At 35.4% G+C, this 20,543-nt stretch overlaps 2 protein-coding genes across 3 annotated transcripts; one reads left to right on the forward strand and one right to left on the reverse strand.

Annotated features, from left to right (window-relative positions):
- The first annotated feature begins 1,387 nt into the window (after positions 1-1,387).
- Positions 1,388-2,502, forward strand: LOC113697131 (ubiquitin-conjugating enzyme E2 14-like). Its single transcript, XM_027216604.2, has one exon. It carries the CDS (start codon positions 1,857-1,859, stop codon positions 2,373-2,375), a length of 519 nt encoding a protein of 172 aa, XP_027072405.2. The 5' UTR covers positions 1,388-1,856; the 3' UTR covers positions 2,376-2,502.
- A 440-nt stretch (positions 2,503-2,942) lies between these two features.
- Positions 2,943-19,986, reverse strand: LOC113696387 (DNA-directed RNA polymerase 3, chloroplastic-like). Of its 2 annotated transcripts, XM_072055285.1 has the most exons (20): positions 19,047-19,986; positions 16,543-16,746; positions 16,287-16,420; positions 15,384-15,453; positions 14,525-14,583; positions 14,162-14,279; positions 12,203-12,316; positions 11,434-11,562; positions 10,810-11,226; positions 10,016-10,066; positions 9,546-9,616; positions 8,623-8,707; positions 8,330-8,482; positions 7,247-7,321; positions 7,086-7,175; positions 6,581-6,628; positions 6,359-6,473; positions 4,217-4,320; positions 3,978-4,023; positions 2,943-3,862 (listed from the first exon to the last, which is right to left on the reverse strand). In XM_072055285.1, the coding sequence occupies exons 1-20, from the start codon at positions 19,599-19,601 to the stop codon at positions 3,855-3,857; spliced, it is 2,646 nt and encodes an 881-aa protein (XP_071911386.1). In that variant the 5' UTR covers positions 19,602-19,986; the 3' UTR covers positions 2,943-3,854. The 2 variants fall into 2 exon arrangements, with proteins under 2 accessions (XP_071911386.1, XP_027071610.2); XM_027215809.2 differs by lacking the exon at positions 3,978-4,023.
- Positions 19,987-20,543: the final 557 nt, after the last annotated feature.

A 20,543-nucleotide genomic window follows, 5' to 3' on the forward strand; every position in this document is an offset into this window, starting at 1 on the left:
TTAATTATACAATATATTTATTACTAAAACTTCTATTTTTGTTGACTTTTATAGTTATGATAACTACCTACAACTCTGGTTATAGCCTCCATATATAAGAAATGAATTGTAATGAGTAATTACTTTTAAATGATTACTTATAATCATAACGCTTCAGCTATTTGAATAATTTTATAAAATGCACTAATAATTTTAATAAACATTTAAACTTTACTAAAAATTTCTTTAAAAAAATGAACAAATGATCATTATAGCTAGTTTACATTATAAATAAAATTTTTAACTTACAAATATAATAAAAATAAATTATTACTATTATAATATGTCTTAAACTACTTGTTGTATTTTTTCATATATCTTTAAATATTTTGCGATGGATTAATCATATATATTGATACATGGAACAGTTACAATGACGAGCAAGGATATTGGTTGGGAACATGATACACCTGTGGGTGGGAATAGAAAATTTGTGAGATGCAATTATTGTGAAAAAATAATGCATTGTGACATTACAAGATTGAAAGAGCATGTCGGTCATGTCAGAGGACAGTTGAAGCATGTCCAAGGGCACCATGAGAATAGGTGTAATAAAAATGCATCTAAAGGCTGCTAAGGCTCAAAGAGTTGCAATAAAAAAGAAAAAAAGAAGAAATATTGAACTCTCTGCAACAAGAAAATATATATAGTAATGTCAACATAGTTAGCGACGATGATGACAAAGATGTCCTTGAAATTGATGAAGAAAGTAGGATGGTGTTGGGAAAAAAAAAAAACAGATGAATCAAGCAATTAGAGAGAGCCAATACTTGCAATTTGTCGAAGAACAACGAAGGCATTCCACATCTGGTTTACCATTCATCTGGAAATGAGAGTGATTTTAAACCATATCGTCCTTCTATCTTGATATTAACAGGTACGGAAATATAAAGTAATAGTATATCTTTTTAGATGCTTGCCTTTTGTTTAATATGATTCCTTTTTATTTTTGATAGGAGATTGATCATGAAATAAGTGAAATTATTCCAACTTGTATAAAAAATAAATCCTTATTTTGTATTGTTAATGGTTATTATTACTTTTGCAATTATTAGTTTTAAAATTGTGTTTTGTGTTATCTTGATTCTGTTTGTGACGCCATTATATTACATGATGAAAGATGCTTATTGTGTTTAATATGTATAAAAATAATACATTTTACAGATTTTCTCTTACTAATTTTTATTATTTTTGTTTGGCATATTTTTTTATACTATTCACAATTTTTAGAATATTAAATGTTTCAAAATTTGTGTCTTGTTGAGACTGCTACCGATATGCCGAGACGGATGTGGAACGGTTTGGACCACAACTTTAAACCATGGTATACACCTCTGCAAAGTTGTTTCTTAATTATTTGAGTTTCCAATTTGGATTCGGAGTGTCGAACAATTGAATTAATATTCTTCTAAGGAGCATTCATTTTTTGATTTGGAGTAGGATCAAGCTTTCCTTAATTTACCCGTTTCCAGGAAGGAAAAAATTGAAGTTTGTTTTTTCGCTTCATCATTGTTTCTTTTTCCTCTTTGTATTAGAAGTCTCGTCATATTTAACTAATCCTCTATAATAAAGGAATTAACATCAGTTCTCGGGAAGAAAGTTGTTTTTGCATATGCTTATAAAACAAGCTACGTAATTAACTTGGTAGAGTTATCTCACGTCTTTTACAAATTTCCTCTTCGTTGTCCTTCTTTTTCGAGTGTCTAAATATTCGAAAAAATTTAGTGATATATTAGAAAACCCTAATTGGCTGTAACCTTTATTATCCTCTCTTTTTGCTCATCTTTTTTCTACTGTTCTTCTCTATTGGCTTTGTCATGGAGCCACAGGCAACTCCTCGTTCACAAGCAAGCCTTCTGCTTCAAAAACAGCTCAAAGATCTTTGCAGGAATCCGATAGAAGGATTCTCAGCGGGTTTGGTGGATGAGAGCAATATGTTTGAATGGAGTGTTACCGTCATGGGGCCTCCTGGTTCACTCTACGATGAAGGCTATTTTAATGCCATTATAAGCTTTCCAAAGGATTACCCCGTCAGCCCTCCAGCAGTGAAATTTACATCGGAGATATGGCATCCAAACGTATATCCTGATGGAAAAGTTTGCATGTCGATTCTTCATCCGCCCGGTGATGATCCATATGGCTATGAGCATGCAACTGAGCGCTGGAACCCCCTTCATACCGTTGAAAGCATAGTCCTGAGCATCATATCGATGCTTTCTAGCCCGAACGACGAGTCTCCTGCGAATGTGGATGCTGCAAAGGAGTGGAGAGACCAGAGAGACCAATTCAAGAAGAGAGTGAAGCGTTGTGTTAGGATGACTCAGGAGATGTTGTGAAATTATGCGTGCAGTTTAAGATATTACAAATGATTAGGCACATACATTGAGGTTTCTTTTGCTATCTTGATAATTAAAAAGCACTACTTTGTTTTGTTTTTCTTCTATATGAATGGAGATTCTTTTACACTTGGTTATTCTTGATATATTATGGGTTATTTATCATGTTCATGTGTATGCTGTTTCTGCTTTTCAAGTTCAAAGTTTAATTCAACAATGATAAGACAATCTTGTTAATGCCCTCCCAGAGGAGCAGACCAGGTCTAAAAGTGTCTTTAACTCTGAAACGAAAAATACAGGTCCACTCGAAAAGATAATTGAAAATCAAGAATTACTGCTAAATTCATGCCTCCTGAATAGCTAGTTTTGCATGGCTAAAGAGATCATTGGGCTGTTCCATTTAAATAATTGACTGCATCACAATCTGTGATCAAACAATGCTGTGTTCTCTCAATCTGAATTCCTCGAAAACCTGCTTGGATATTATGATGAAGAAAATCTAGCCCAAGCACTACTACAAGACACAAATAGATTAGTACGCTTGAACAAAAAAAGCAGCACAATAAATGGTGTCAATGATTTCTTTCTATAAACATCTCAAGTTACAGATACGTTTTAGTGCTATAGAATTACTGCAACCAATGAATTCTTTCTAAACATCTAAAGATACAGAGTATGATTTAGTGCTATAGGATTACTGCATTTGTTATTCCTATACTACAGCAGCATGGTAAGTAATGATAACTAATGGTCAGTCAGGATATGTATACAGCACTTGCAACATCAAACCTGATTCTTGAACCACCAGCTTCCAGCCGTCAAAAGCAGAACCGGAGGCATTTTTCTTGCTCATTTGCTCCATTCCCTGGTTATCTCATTGCAGGACCAACAGAATATAAAACATGGTGGATCAATGACAGTTGATGAAAGTTGATTTGTTGTCAAAAAAGTTTTGCTCCATTTGCCTCCGTACACGCAAAGCTCTTCTGTGCTTACAGCAGACATATGCTACAAGTTTCAATATACTTGCATGTATGCGAGAAAGCCAGCAATTCTCTTTAGGGAACCTGAAGTACATGAAACTAAAGCTCATCCTCCCCACTTATGGAATCACCAAATTCTTTGTGTCATAGCTGTCAGCAGTATCCCTGCTGAGTTTAAGAACCAATCCAGTTTGACATAGGGATTTAGCATCTGCTGCATAGAAGGAAGAAATGCAGATCTCCTTCAGGAGATAAGAGGATCACCAGCATGTCCCCAATTAAATTCCCTGATTATTCACATGTCACTGTCTGGCATGCCCCCGGTTCTCTATATGGGCAGTTGCTCCATTTGAGCTTTCTCCCACATATAAGGTCCAGTTTCATTTCAACCCCTCAGTTGAAGAAGTATGGTGATTTGAGTACTTCACGCAAGTCAAAGTTACCTCTTTTTGGTAGAGCAGGAAAGGTCAATGTTGGATATGATGTATGGAAGTTTTCAAGCAACTGCTGACATAAACAGAAGATTACCAGAAAGTATTTGGAAGTAAAACAAAAGAAATTTGTTTATAAAAGCAAATTCCATCCTAAATAATATGAACAACATATAATTTTTTCTCACCAATTTCATTCTTAGAATCACAATATTCCACTCTGAAAACAAGATGCTGCATTAGTAGAGTAAAGCATCATTCAGCCTACTGCTACATTACACGATGAACTACTTCAACTCAGATGATAGACACCAGTCTTATGGACAAGGCTCGTTATGCATGGTCACCAAAAAGTGAGCAAACTCAAAAGGGAAAAGATATGTAGCAATCTCAGCAAACAAGATATGTAATCCTCTAACATGCTTACATTTTCAAGTATTGGCATGCTATAAAGCTCCACAAATTTCTCTCTCAGTATCTGGTTCATCTTGTCAACATCACACGCATGCGTCCAAAAGGAATCATGTACCCCTGCAATTACACTTTTTAAGAGATTCAAGCATTCCTGAACATAACCTGTTCTTTTAACTAGTATGAATGAAGCCTTGAAATTATTTGCCAAACTACAAACTTTTCGATTGCCATATTTTGGAATGTAGTAAGCAAAGAGTTCCACTGTTTAGAAATAGAGGTTAGGATTATCTCACAAGATATAAATCAAAGAAAATCCAAACCTAAAAACAAACTGAAAGCCATTAAGAACTTGTCAATCTCGAAAGCTCATACAGTGAGTGAGCCTCCTGAGCATTTTTCAATTGTCTCATTTGCTATTTATGTAGTTTGTATTCACTTCACTTTTAGCTTAGTTTATTTTGTCTTGTTTTCTAACCGTTGACTTTTACCACAAATTTGGCAGTTGCAGTGACTGATGAATCTTTCTTTATCTGCATCCTCTACCCCTTATCTGATATCACTGGTGGGCATTTAGGACTAAGCCCATCATCTTTGCATGATATATGCAAACAGGATAACATTGTTCTTGCTCAATCTTTTATTGTGCCTTGTATCAACAGAAGTTTAAAGTTTTGGTATTAAATGAACTCAGAAGTTCTCTGTAAGCATCCATTCATGTTGCAAGTCATCAAGGAGAAAATTCCAAGACTTCTTAATTTTGACACTCATTTTTAATCCTGCAGCATTTACAGAATCTTTTTCACCATTTGACATTTGTCATATCAAGACCGGAAATCATGATATTCCCAGAATGTAATCCGCATATTCAAAGCGAGGTAGCCTTTTCCTTAACTATTACAATTGCATAGATAAGTCTTGTATTTCAGTTAAGCACACAAAAGATACTGTTACACCACCACTTTGCTTTTCTATTCATATAGAGATTCTTCAGTTAAGAGTAGTTACTATATCTCCCACAATAACAGGCCATGCCTTAGCTTTTGTTTGCAGGCATTTATATGTCACTCTCTCTACAACTATAACCATCTCAAAAAAGTACTTAATACTAATTGTAGCTTTTCTTGTATTGTTGCAAATATATCAGAACGCATACTTTTCTGGACTTATTATATTCACATAACTTGCCTAACAAACTCATCTTTGTTCTCCAAAGCACAACTGTGTAATAGCCATAGTCAAAGCAGGGCATCACACGAGATCTTTGGAGACCATGATTTTTATAACATAACTTGTTGAACAAGCGATTTTTTTTTTTTTAAATCATCCGAAGCATGCTGGTCTAATAGCAATCATGCAAACTTCTCAATTTGACTGCTGCATTATGCTGGACTATCATTTGATTATGCTTGATGTCCTACTTGTATATGACCACTGAGCTTGAACCCACAACTCATATATCTCCTAGTTCTCCATGGCTAGCAATATTGAAGCTACTACCAAAAACAGTTGCTTCTACTTCTTGATAATAATTTTATGTCCCTCTTTTTTTGCATCCATCTGTTCACTATATTGCATTGCTCTTGATTCGTGTTAAGTTTTGTTCCAACTATAATTTTAATCTAATGATCGTCATTATTTTAAACCCTGGAAAACAGCATTAAACTTGGAAATGTTTACCTTAATGGTTGACAACTGGGAATGGCAGATAAAGGATTAAAAGTCTAATGTAGACTGATTCACATGGAAATTGGAACTTAAAATGTGCAACCCACGTGATTACTCAGCTCTTATTCTAGAGTTGTTAATCCTTACCTTACTGTGATCTTGTTCCAAGAACTAGAAACATTAAGGTAGATATTCAGCTCTTGATATTCTGTAACACTCTTGGTGTTACTCCCTTTTACACCATATATTACGGTGGCACTCATCCCCTCATTTAATATCAGTAAGTCCGATATCCACCAACATTTGTGGATATTGAACAAAGTAACAAGTGTCACCCTAATAGATGGTGTAACAGGAAATTTAACACCAAGTTTGACAGAGTATCTAAACACATCTAGGACCCCAAAACCTTCAGGATAACAATCAGTAAACAGGGCTAATCTATCACAGAGCCAATAAGATATATACTTTGGAGGCCTTGAGAACATACCTGCAAATTGCAATCCAGAATCTCTACAAGCAATTGCGGTCATCATCATGTGAGTACTATCCAATGAGTGCACAAAATTTGGAGGAAAAGCAGTTCTCTGTTTTCTAGCCTCAACCTAGAGTACAAGATAGTAATCTATTCATTATAATCTTAAAATTGAATACTGAACTCAGAAATACGTGATCAAGGTGTCCAACTTATTCTTTGGAAAAGAAAACATACTGAATCACCCTCACGCTGCAATGCCAGAACCTGAAGCGAAGTTTTTATCTGCACATGGAGAAAGAACTGGTAACCACATAGTCACTGAATTACAGTAAGGAAATGACTCCACAGGGCTGAAACATGAAGCATTGACCTCTAGATAGTTTCTTCTTTAAAGACAGAACACAAAGGCCACTTCAGAGGGAGCAACTCACTGTTCTTGATCAGGTCAATTAAAAACCTGGTGCTAATGCGCTGTCTATCAAGGTTTATGCAGGTAAAATCATACAAATTCTTGAAATGCTATTGAATATCTTCGCACACTTTGTAAGTCATTAATGGAAGATAATCTATTAGTCATCCATTTTTTAGTCAAAATGAGGTGCCGTCCTCCTTAAATTAATAATCTACAAACATGATGCAGAATCACTCACTTGTGCCAGTCAAACATATCACATCAGGAAGTTGCACTAAGTGGCAGATTTAATTAGGTTTAAAGGGGCCAAATTAATCAAACACTTACAATGTGCCGCCGAGATTTAAAGTATGGTTGCACAACTGGGAGACCCAGTGGCGTTGTCCAGCGCACAGGTTGGTTTTCTGAAGCAATCACCTGCCAAATTTCCATTTATCAATTCAACGATCTTAATCGCATCATATGTTTAAGATGCAAATCTTACAAACCTTGGCACAGTCACCAAGCCAAACCATTATACCACGTGCTGCTTGAAACAGCTCACCAAGTGCAGCCATTGTCACCTGTAGAGAATGTCAAGATCATTTAACCAACCTATCTATGGCATCTTGTCTGCCAAGTTGTCATGCCCAAATTTTACTTTTACCACTGTGGTGAAACCAAAAATATTCTCCTTAATAGAATATCAGTCAGCTTCTAATTCATCAAAACTGAAATGAACACGATGTTTCCTGCTTTTAGATTGTTTTTGAATCAAGACACTAAGTGATGCCTCACCGTGTTGTTTATTTTCCAAACTATGTTAATACTCTCTGTTTAACCTATCATTTTCAGTTATTCTACATGGTGCCCAGTCCATTAGGACATTCATTGTAAAAGCAACATAGTGTCTCTACAATATTTAATTCTCACAAAAAACAATGGCACAAATGACAATATTCTTGAAACCTACAAATGAACATGCACAGAAATATAGAATGAATAGAGCAATAACTTGCAGGAATAGCAGGTGCCATTTTATGAATAATCTTTCAAGTAATTCTTTGATCTCCAATCATTATAACAGTGTTGAAAAAATAAAAAGGGAGAAAAAAGACTCAGCAAATTAGGGAACTTCCTATAGTCTCTAAACATGAGCTTCAATTTAACCGATTGACAATTCTCCAAAGTACGTGCACGTTTATGAAGTTAATTTTACCAATTCACAAAAATATATACTTGACCATCTTTAGCAAGTTGTAGATATCTGAAAGAATGCACTGTGCATTATGGATCTGATTCTTGCAGCAGTATAAATTCCCAGAAATTCCAGGTCATTCAGGACCCAAGTGTTCTGAATATGCTCATGTTAAAAGGCAAATTTAGTATCAACTGTAAAAGATACAGTTAAGATTCATGCAAATCTCATTGAGAATTAAATTGATTATCAAGTTTCATACATCTGAACCATTCAAATTTAATCTCGCATGGATGTCTCGTCACGTTGGGAGATTTTCTGTTTAAAAGTAACCCGGAGGAGTAACACCTAACTGCCAGCAATATAAGCACTAAAATCTAGTTCTGAAGCTTACCTTAGCACCATAGCAAGCTGCACTGAACAGCAACCTATCATCAGTAATCAGACCCTTCTCCTGTAACCTTCTTTTGATTTGTTCACGTGCCCCAACATAAGTGACACCATATACCGATGTCATGACCGTCTGCTTCACCAGTTTCCTGTCTACCTGAAAGATTCAACAGTCACAAACTTTTTTTGAAAATTTTGATGGAAGATTATTATTGCAGCACTAGCATCTTAAGGAAATTGAAGAATTGTTTAAAATTTGCAACTCACAGAAAAATAAATAAATAAATAAAAAGTAACCTGATCAACTAAGAGTTTGGCTATTGTAGCATTGGGATCAATTGTAGGGTCCTTTTCACTGTCTAGTCTTATAATATCATGAACCCTGAAAATCAAAACAGTTCTGAAGAGTTATTTTGTAAAACAACCATTTAGCCTTTGGAAAAAGCTTAAATAATGAGTCATTCTCAAATGCAGACAAATTTTGAGCCCAGCATAATTTCAAGTATACAAGAACAATACCAGAAAAAATAGGAAGTGAAAGTTAAACTAAGCACAGAAACATAGGAATCTAACTCAGGATCCCAAAGAACAATTTGAGACATACTGTCTAAAACACAAAACTACAAAACCATCTTTGGGAAATTAAATTTTAAAACTTTGAACTAGACTAACAATGATGTTGTGCCTGAATATCGTAAAGATACAGTTCCAAAGAGTTATTTCACAAAACCATTTAGACCATGGAAAAGTGTACACTCAAAAAAAATCATTGTTTAATGTACACAAAATCAGAGCAAAGTATAATTTCAAGTTTAAAAAGGGCAAACCGCAAGAATTAGTTAGGAAAATGTCAAAGGTCAAATGCAGACATACAGGAATTTCAGAATCACAAGGACTACTTCAGATATACTATCTCAAACACAATTTTCATCTAAATCTTTAGTAAATTGAATTTTAAAACTTTCAACCAGACTAACTATGGTGTGCCTGAATATCATATAAATTTCAATTACGTTTAGCCAAAATATAGGAAAGATTAAATACGCTGCTTTCCCAGATTCATAATATATATATATATATATATATATATATATATATAACTAAACACCATGAATTTAAACACTTAATCAAACAAGTATCAAGAACATAATGTCATTTATATACAAAAATTGAAATATTTTGTGATTAACATGCTCTCGAAAAATCTTTTTCTCAAGTACCTTGCAGCAATTTCAGAATAAACATCTGCAGGTTTATCTCCAGCAATTAAATTGACTGCAGCAGCTTCCATCTGCACAGGTATGGTCACTTTATTAAAAGACAGAATGATAAAATGCTACATGCGAAAACAGATTTGCAAAATATAGTAGTGGATTAAAGTTCACATCAACTCAGGTCAACCTATTACAGCATCACCAAACTACTAGAGAACAAAACCTGCATATTGCTACAATCTCTGGTTCACAGGAAGTTAGAATTGATTCTTTGCCTAGCAAATAAAACAAGAACATGTACTAGCTATATCAATGAAGGAGCCTAGAAATATCAAATATACCAACTCAGGTAAATACACTCATGGCTATATCAATTGAAGAAAAAAGAAAAATGGAAAAGCTTTCACTTGGTTGGGGGGAAGAATAATTAAGTCATTTACGAGCACAATACATCAATGGCTGAGCAGAAACCATACACTGTCTTTCCCCAAAGCTGCATAGTGCTGTAGACCATTGCATGAACCATCCTAATACAGCCAAAAAGAAAAAAATCAAGTTACCAACTAACAAATTAGATTAAATAGAAGGAAATAACGATGAAACACATTCATGGGTAAGTTGCTTCATTCCCTATCAGAACAGTTAGAAAGGATAGAGTTATTCCTCTACAATCAAAAAATGCAACCCTGCAACTAATAAAAAGATTACTAAATATACACGGGACTGTATAGACATGTACCAGTGTTTTTGCTCAAACCAGCACTTTCTTTGAAATCTCATCATAAAAGGGATCTCATAAGTTTTTCAGAGATAAGACGACAGAAAGACAAACTAAAATCTGTTTCCAAATCACTATACATCTTTAAGTTCTCTAGAAGGAAAGGAACAGTGAAACTCTTGAAAGAAAGGAGAGGTATTGGTAAGTACAGCTTCTAACAACTAAGAACATACTGTTCCCTTTGGCAAACAAGAGTAAATGGTTAGTGTTTCTTTTTTTCCTTTTTTTTTGGGGGGGGCGGGGTTTGATTGAAAATGATTTATCTTTGGATTGTGAAAGTGGTTCAATGCAGTTGGTCCTTTGTTACACCTTAGTCTACTTTTAAAAATTGGAGAATACAGTCATGTGAAATTCCACATTTAGGCATCACTTTTAGATTACCCCATTCTATCATATGGCTAAAAAAAGTTTACTCAGTTATGGAGACTTAAAATAGTTTATAAGTGCTTCACTTTGCTTGTTTCCTTTGCTGAGGAAAGAGGACAGAAGTACCTGGTGGATGGGCAGGTGAGAGATGACAGTATGTGGTGATGAGCTCTTTAAGGCTTCTGATAGGTTCATACAAGCTGCTAAGCACTGAAAAGGATCCTCAGCCTTTAACCACCAGCGATTTCCATTGAGAGGATTATCTGCTGAATCTAAAACTTCATTCAGGTGATTTTCCACAAAAGCTAGGCGCTGGTCATAGGAAAGCTTTTTGACAACCCCTCCATAAAGATTTGCTAGATGTATCTTAAGCCAATACACTCCAGATTTTCCTAAAGGCCGTCCTTCTGCAAACTCCAGGAGCCCTCGACATAGATCAGAACTCAGATGATTCAAATGTGGATGCATAGGATATGCACGGCCCCGAAAATCCAGATTGTGGGGATAATAAAAACCATCCTCATCTTTCATTTTATGAGCCACCTGCTCTGCATAAAAACTACTTACAATTTACCCATATAAATCTGCAGACTGATCTAAATTAGTACTTCTAGAAGCCAGCTAAGTGATGTGAGAGAAAACAAGATGATATGATTTGCAGAGGGTTTCAGCGAAATTATTACATGACAGACCAGTTCCTGATATTTCCTTCCTCGAAATGGGATAATCAGTAATGATAAAGATACTCACAGAAAGCTTGAGTTCAATGTCACATCGCTGTGAGTGCCTCTCTTGGTTGATTTTTTTTGCTTTCCTCATGTTCCATTTCCATTTTTTGATTTCTTCCACCGCATCAGAGTGCAATTCAGGTTTATGAACCTATATAAGAAGTAACAAGTTGCATAGCATCAGCAATTTCATGCTGATGAGTCCAGCAATCAACTTGTTTTTATTCAAACATAAAACGGCACATTTGGGATAGCTTTTAAAGGATGAAAATCCATTTCAGAGGAAGTTTTTCAAACTGAACTTTAAATCATGGTATTGTTACATTACCACCTATTTTTGGTGATATACAATTTTAAAATCTATCTAAATCCTAAAGTTCACAATTTCAGTTCAATATTTTTTGTAGATCACATGCCAAATGCAGATAAATACTAAAATATGACCTTTTCCGTATCATTTCCATGCAGAAACTCCAATTAACTAGTTTCATTACCATTGAAATGCCTCCTGACTTTCTTGAGAAGTCCATCCAAAGGAAGCTATCTCATGTAGTTTCCTGTGCAAATCCTATAAAGTGGCTAAACCACGTGTTAGACTTCTTGAATGGACTTCCTTCGCTGAATGTGTACTTAAAAGTGCTTCCAAACATCCGTAACATCTTTAAACTCAAGGCTTAATGTTCAGCACACAGGATCTTTAAAGTATAAAGTTATGGGTCTGTGGATGAATTCATCATATAACACATATACGAACCAATCTTGCATGCTAGATATATTTAGAATGCACTTACATCGTTGCGGTTTACCAGGCCAGCAATGTTGCCACCTCCTCCCCAAACAGTCTCAACCACATTCAGAATTCGTCTGTTCACTCTCCATTTGGTGTTTCCCAACGTATCTAAGGCCTGCAAATGTGTAGAAGTAAAGGATCCCATAAGTTCCCTGAGCAAACAAATGTCCTCCAACTATCAGATAGGAATAAATAACCTATAAAGCTAATTGTAGCACAATTACTGATGGCTGCAAATTGCAGACTTCATCCCAGGCCACATGTAAATTGACATCCACAATTTGCACTATAAGTTAAAATCCAAAAGTTTTGAAGACACAAACATTAAGATCCATCATGCTACATAACTTTCTTCTCAGAAGGACAAAAAGATTCCCTATAAAGGGTCAAATGATTAATTTATGGAGGATGAGAATTCAAATTAAAATTATCTTCCAGCTCCTCTTAATATTTGTTACTGATATACCTGATAACAGAATGGGTTCAGAACTTCAAGGGAAGAGGAACCAACCTTACTCAAAGAAGTCCACAGGCATAAATGGATTCCAAAATTCTTGCGTTACTTTCTTACAAGTACCATCCTTTGTTTTCTAAGGGTTCACTGTCAATTTGAGGACAAGTTATAGTTTCCATTTTGTCCAGAAGGTATCACGTGTTTCAGTCAGTATTTATTTCTTCCGGGTCCAAGGAACCAAACCAAAACCATGCAAATGGTTCTCCTGTCTCAATGAAAACCAAATTATGGTCGACATGGAGAATTTCTTCAAGAATTTTACAGCTTTGTGATATTGCTGGATGCTTGAATTGTAACAAGTTGAAAGACATACATTAAAAATAAATATATAAATTTGAAAGACATGATAGTAGGAATTAAAGAAGTATAAGCACATGTAATATTTAGAATGAGAATATTATAAAGGACTTCTTTTGCACATTAAAAAATAAGTCAACCAACTTTTTGAAGTTGTTCTTTTGATATGGCCTCCTGAAGACAATAGCTTTTATCTATGAAATGGAATCTTATTCCACCACACTTCGCATAGCTAGTACAGAGGTTATCAGGTGACAAATATAATCAGTTGACAAGTGTTATATTCTTCAGTAAATAAAATTGTTATCTTAAGCTGAAGTTGAGTAATTACAGATGCAGGTTTATATTAAACTAGATAAACTACCTTAGAGTATATACTGTCATTGCATCTACTACCAATTCATCAAACTCCACACTGGCTGTTTCTTTGTTTGAATTGCACCAAATCAATTAACAAATATGAATGTCCACAAAAGAAGCAACAAGAACAAAGACCAGTTCACTGCTTCAGAAAGAAAACTAAAGGCAACCAATGCACATCTTAGACATTCCATGATTTGTAAATGCTCTACATGTCGCATCCCTACTCAGCATCCAGATTTTGGCATTCATTACTCATGACTCAATGAAAATAAAATTTGGACAAGGCAATTAACTACACCAAAATTAAGGTTCCTTGAACAACAAGGTTACAAGTAGAGTAGGCCTTTCCTCTCTTGCTTAGAATAGATTCTTCTAGCCTTTAGAAGGTTGTCATGAGTTATCATATGTATACATAAATTTTTATATATTTCATATCTACAAGAGGCCTTTCTTAGAATACCCCGAGCAAAGTGTATTAGAAACAACTTTCGCCTTTCAAAGTTTCTAGAACAAAAGAATATTCTCGATCTTTTTTAAGGTCTTTTTTTCCTTTTTATTATTTAGAAAAGTAGCAAAAAAGATTAGTAACAGACACCATATCAAAGAACAAGAGATACCATCTCAGTCAGAATTGAAGGTAATAATCAGGTGAACAAATTATAAAAACCATGCATTACAAGTTTGAGACAATGAAAAGCACCAAAGCATTAATTTAAGAAAAATACTTGTTGCAATTATTTTACAAAAGATAGAACACAATCACCAAGAGAATAATTCTCGCCTCACCTCATACACTTTCTGCATTTGTTTCACAGGAGCACATTTAATAGCATCTTGTTGCTGCCTAGACCCATGAGTACGCATTAAATATGAAGGTAAGAACAAATAACCACCTTTATCATACCTAAAAAGATGAACTATGTCAGGTTCTTAATACGCAAGGCCAGCACTTTCATAGAAAAGAAGTCATTATGACAAGTTACTTCAAAATGAAATAGTCCTGATATCACAATTAAACCAACTGGACAGATTATATATGGTCTTAAGATCTATACAGACAGAATCATATCATACTTTCAAATTGAATTTGACATGTACAAGTAATTCCCAGAGACCTAAAACTTAAAGGAATTTAATCTCTAAGATTACCCTTTCCACTTTTTTGGTGGCACCAGCATTGGCACATAAGGAACCATCATGTGGTTAACCTGCATAGAGAAAATAGATTAGAAACTTCAAAGGCAAACTGCAATGCTCCATGTAGACTACTTTCCTCGAATGAATGGAAAGAAAAAATCTTGGATAAAAAATCTTGGATATATGAAACACTGGTGTAAAATCTTGTCACCATAGTTGTGTTCAATCCATGACCTTTATTAAAGTGAAGAATAGAAGTTGAACATCACAAAAGTACTAACCCTTCCTAGAAGGACATTAGAAAAAAAAAAATTGGAGAGCAGTTGCCGCTCATTCACTACACATCTAGGTCAAAACACAAATGCAAAAGTCAAAAGCAAAGAGATCGTATAAAGGTCAGTACAGAACCATGAGTGACCTTGTCATGCCTATGTTGCAGCTCTTCCAAACTCTTGAAGTATATACTGCCCTAAAATTTTCTAGACTCGGCAATTTTTCATATAACAAGTCCTTGGCAGTAGATGCGCACCCTCACATCTCAAAGCCCAAGCTTTTTGAGCTGTTTGATACTCTAAATGGAGGTAATTCCTTCTGTTCAAAATTTAACAAGAACCATTAACATTTCACTTGCATTACTTTCCTCGACATTCTCCAGTTATAGCTTTCAAGTGAGAAAATCACTTCAACTCCAAAACATTCTCAAGGTGGAGAGAGAATGAAGCTCCTAAGCATGAAACACTGTTTAAAACAAGCTTCCCTTACTATTAGAACTAACTAAGAGAATGGTAAATTAACTTAGAGCTTTGGGACTCCAAGTGATTCATCAACTTAAAAGAAACAATCAGTAGCATAAGAGGTGAAATCAACTCACACTTCTATCAAGTCCACAATGGATCACCGGATCACACACTATAACTCCGTACCTCTTGACAGGGTTCTGCCTACAAAAACAAACATAAAAGGGCCCACTTAAAAAACATAAAAATAGAGCAGAAGTGGAGAACTATGATGGTACACCATCACCATTTATATCCAATGCAACTAGATAAAAACAGCCCGTCATCTAGGACCATAAAAAATTTTCAGAATGATCCATTAGTTGACCAACTTTTTGAATGAAATTGACACATTTTTAAAAATAGTATAGGAGAATCCTATTAGTAATTCGTAATGACAACACAAACTCAGACTTTATCCATTTACATATCAGAGTGCTATAAAGAAACGAATACTAATTCGGGTGCGGGGGTGGGAGGGTGTGTTAGTGCTGCCAGATCAGTATGCTGTGATTTGGATGCCGCCTACAGAATCACCCAGTCAATGAAGTTATATATTCAAAAATCGATATGCAGGCAAGCTATAGCTACAATATCAGTAGATACATTATGTTTCTATATACTAAAAGGCATGTCTACAACCAAACGTAATCAAGTACCTTATTAGTTGAAACTTACAATAGAGAAAGCTCATTAATAAGTACTCCATCCGTTTAAAAATATGTGAAATGTTTTTACAAGAAATTCACTGTACATCATCCAAAAAGTTTACACTGTTAACTAACAGAATCAACAATAATCCAGTAGAGTTTAACATACTGCTTAGTTGCCCAGGAGGAATCAATGAACTAATGCTAGAGTGTTTTCAGATTGCAGCTACAACAATTAAAGTTGTACCCACTAAAAGAGGATACATGCCTTTAATGATGAATGTTGTTTTAGTGGCCAGCTACAATAGTGTGAAAAGTAATCTAGATTGATAGGTAACATGCCCTTACCCTGCCTCATTTGTTGCAATTTTGAAAGTATGCCTAAATGCTGGTCGAAAATCTGGTGGATTTTCAGTTGACTGACTAACCGGAGGTTGCACATAAGCTGTTTCCGTTAGTAATTCTATGAGACAACATCCCAGCTGCATGATATCAAACAACAAATATGATTACCAATCAGTAAAAGGTTACCATACTATCCAGAAATAAATGGTATCTTCTGCTCTTAAAAACTCAAAAAAGTGAAACAGCAACATGCACAAACCTTAGCTTGTGTGTCTCTACCCCAAGACTTAAACTTATCATTTTTCACCAGCTTTTGCGCCTCAGAAACTCTTTTCCTTCTAATCAAATTCTGAACACGTTTCCTTAGTATAATTGTCTCATTGGTCATAGATTCAGGACTCTCAGCTGAAATTCCCTTTCTCTGGGACTTTTTTGTTTTCTCCAAGAAATTGTGAATCCTAACCTGATAAAAATAAAAATGATAAGGACATTAGGTACTTATGTCCTATCAAGTGACTTGTAAATGAAAGAAGAAAACTGCACAGGCAAAATGCAGAATATATAAGCATGATGAAAGAATCACAAAATTTCTCTACTGAAGTCTGGTAATAGGTGTTGGATCTTGTTAAAATACAATAATAAGCACAGGAACCCCAAAACCAACTCCATAAATTATCGAACAAAAACTCAAGTATACAATCTTTTCTAGTAATTTGAAATTAAACCTACTAAATACTAAGACAGGAACAACATAACCAGTGATCCATAGTGACGAGAAGAGGAATTACTAATATCAGATAAATGGTACAAGACATGAATGTGAAATTTAAAAATCCCTGGGCAAAAACATAGGCAATACAGGACAAGGAAAACCATAGAAATTCATGTATACTATGATATAACATGGCAACCAACTATTGAATTCTATTGCGCAAAAAGTCCAAGAGGGGATCATGCATGATCTTGGAATAAATAAGATAAAAGAAATGCAAAAATGGCAAGAGGTCACACCATAAGAATGAAGAGAAAGAAACGGTTGAAAGGGATAATTTTAGTGGAACATCTGTTTGTCATTATTCACTACCATGAAAAGTTCAACTTTAAATTACTGATAACGAGGAAGAAATCCTGTAACACTACTGCTGGATCACCAAATGCCTCTAACCTACGTTTGCCCTTAGTTGAGCAAGATAGAGCAAAGAAGATCAAACAACCAAAGCTTAACTTGATACATCAACTGCACTGGGTTTGGGGTGTTTTGTGTGTGTGTGGGTGTTTGGGGGGGGGGGGGGGGATGGGTTGGGTGGCTCAGGGGAAGGGAGTGTAAGTGAGCGGTCCCGGGTTCGGGACCAAGATCTTGTTAAGGTAAAAGGAATGGCTTTAAAGTTCACAAAATATGAAATTCAAATTGCAGTACTGAAAAATTAATCTAATTGTGGTCAAATCATAAGCTGACTATGATTATTAAATAAATTCACTCAGGAATGACAAATGAACCACTTGACTCATCCTATTGAGATGCTACCTTTAGCATATCATGTATATAATCAGTTGCAATTGGATCCTTTCAAGCTTTGGTATACATTTGTCAGTTATCCAGCATTCTCATTTGTGGATTATTTTCCTGTAATGTTGTCTCTTGGTTGATCATTTGAAATGTTATTTTCCTATAATTCGTGGATTATTTTCCTATTGAGGTACTACCTTTAGCATATCATGTATATAATCAGTTGCAATTGGATCCTTTCAAGCTTTAGTATGCATTTGTCAGTTATCCAGCATTCTCATTCGTGGATTATTTTCCTATAATGTTGTCCCTTGGTTGATCAAGATCAATTGAAATATCACTAGGTACACATCACTTCACTAGGTAGTCTTACTCTTCACCGGTGAAATACTTTCAGTTAGTAGTAGGGATCAAACTTCTCAAGCAGCCTTCAAATCATGTCCGACACACATTAGTTAAATAAGGGTGACTGAAATCTCTTTCATTAATGAATGATGGACATAATACTGAGAAAAATACAGTTTCAACATTTCCATCATTTGCTCATAAATTATATGAAGCAATTTGGACGTTAGTATATGCCAACACTCTTAGGCAACTTTAGGGCACTCCTAATCAAAATTTTTGTTAATCAGCACGCTCAAGACTTGTGAAGACCAACATAAAATTTAGTTAATCAAGGCAAAACCTTTTCTTCAAATGAAGAATATCATCAAAGTAGCAGGAAGACTGACCATCGATTATGTTATGAAGACCAACTTAATAATTTCAAATTGATACAGTTCTATTCCTGTTTCTGCTTTACTCACTCATTAAAACGCATACACTTAAAAGTATTAGTCTAGCAACTCTAATATCGAATAAGATTATCACACAGTGAAGTTTTTCAAAGCTTTCAAACAGGAGAGCTAGAGCCAAAAGTGAAAACAAGCCGCATGCATCTAGAAATAATCCTAAATTTGTAGGCTACATCACCAAAATTACAGTGAATTCCATAAATCCAGACCGCAGCCTCAATGTAAACCTACAATTATGAAATTTAACTAGGTTCACCAATGTATTTTCTTACTATAACCACAGTAGCATATCCATATACGTCAGTATGTCAATAATGCAAGGTTTTACTCAGCTTCCTTTGGGGTCTAGAGTCCACCATAACAAGCATTCTAGCTCAAAAAAGTGACAGTTCTCAGATTTGCGCATCACACAAACAACAACAAAAACTTCAACAAAGCGCAAAAATTGTCAATACTCACTTCATGCTCAATGGCCGCCCCAATCTGGACAGCAGCTTCGACAACGCGAACAGACCTCTCATCTCTGTCTCCCGTCATCAATAATCCCATCAATTTATGCATCACAATCACGGCCATTTTATCAGCAGGCAAACAATCAATAAAAGGTGCAAAAGCTGCTTTTTTCTTGCTTTTTTCAGCCTTTTGCTCCTTCTCTATGGCATTCCTCAATGGCTCAAACCATCCCAAGAACAATTTCTTCATATAAGGCAAATTAGGAGCTAATTTCTTCTCACACATTTCTCTCTCCAATTCTCTGTACTCCTCCACCCTCTTCTCCCAAGCCTCAGTTTCAGCCTGAATCTGCCTCCTCCTCAAAACCTGATACTTCCTCCTCTCAATTTCTTGAAATTCCAACTTGAACCCATTTTTCATCTTGGCCTTAAAATAAAAATTCTTCATCAAAAATGCCGAAATCCACGGTGGGTCCCGGATAAAAACTCTCTCCCTCCCATTTACTACTTCTTTGGGCAAAACCTGAGAAATCCCACTTGGGATAGTCTGCAAATTGGCCATATCTTGAAGGTTTTCAGTGAAATTCTCATCAGTGGAGTCGGATAAAGGGTGCAGGTGGAGGGGAATTGGGGTATGCAGGGAAGGTAACTGGAGGGAATGAGGGAAAGAAGAAGAAGAAAGTGAGGGGCTTTGCAAGAATTTGGGAAATTCAGGGGTTGAAATGAAGAAAAAGTTGGGTCTTTTGGGGTGTTTTGTGGGGCCCCATGAGGTGTGGAGCTGAGCTCCAGGGGCAGAGAGAATGGAAGCTGAGGAAGCCAGAGCTGAGCTGATGAAATAGTTGAGACGAAGAAGAAATGCGAGAGAGCAGAGAAGGAGATAAGAAAGGTTGAAGAAGAAAGGGGAGAATGAGAAATGAGAATGGTACAAACTACAAAGTAACAAAACCTCTCTTAAACCCCCATTGGCTATTGTTTTGATATTTGAGAGCTCATAAGGCGGCAGATATTTTGTTTATCTTGTGCCTCTTTTTTTTTTCTCCCAAATCTCCAAGAAATAGAATCCAATTATATTAATTTTATCATTCAAATGATGTTTCTTTTAATTCAAAATCACAAAATAATGAAGAAAAAAACAACTCCCTCTATCTTTTTTTTCTATTTGAGAAAACCCTCTATATTTTTGTATATCATAAATTTGTCATCTCAAAATATTTTCATTTTTTTCAAATAGTCATCTGACAATGATAAAAAACATCACTCTTTGTATTTCTTCCCTATATAATCCTTGTTTTTATTATACAAAATGTATATTCAATTCAAAATTCCAATTTTGAGGGGCAACAAGTGTGTTTAAGGTCCATTGAGATCCCTTCGAGTCAGCAATTGCTGGATGTTGGACTTTAGTGGGTCCCCCTTAGATATCTTCCTCAAAGCTTTGTTGAAAAGAAACAAGAGTCACAGTGAGGATTAAAAGCTGGCTTAAGTTGAGTGTTTCCCCATCCCC

Source organism: Coffea arabica, chromosome 6e, assembly GCF_036785885.1.
Source record: "Coffea arabica cultivar ET-39 chromosome 6e, Coffea Arabica ET-39 HiFi, whole genome shotgun sequence".
Lineage (NCBI taxonomy): Eukaryota > Viridiplantae > Streptophyta > Magnoliopsida > Gentianales > Rubiaceae > Coffea > Coffea arabica.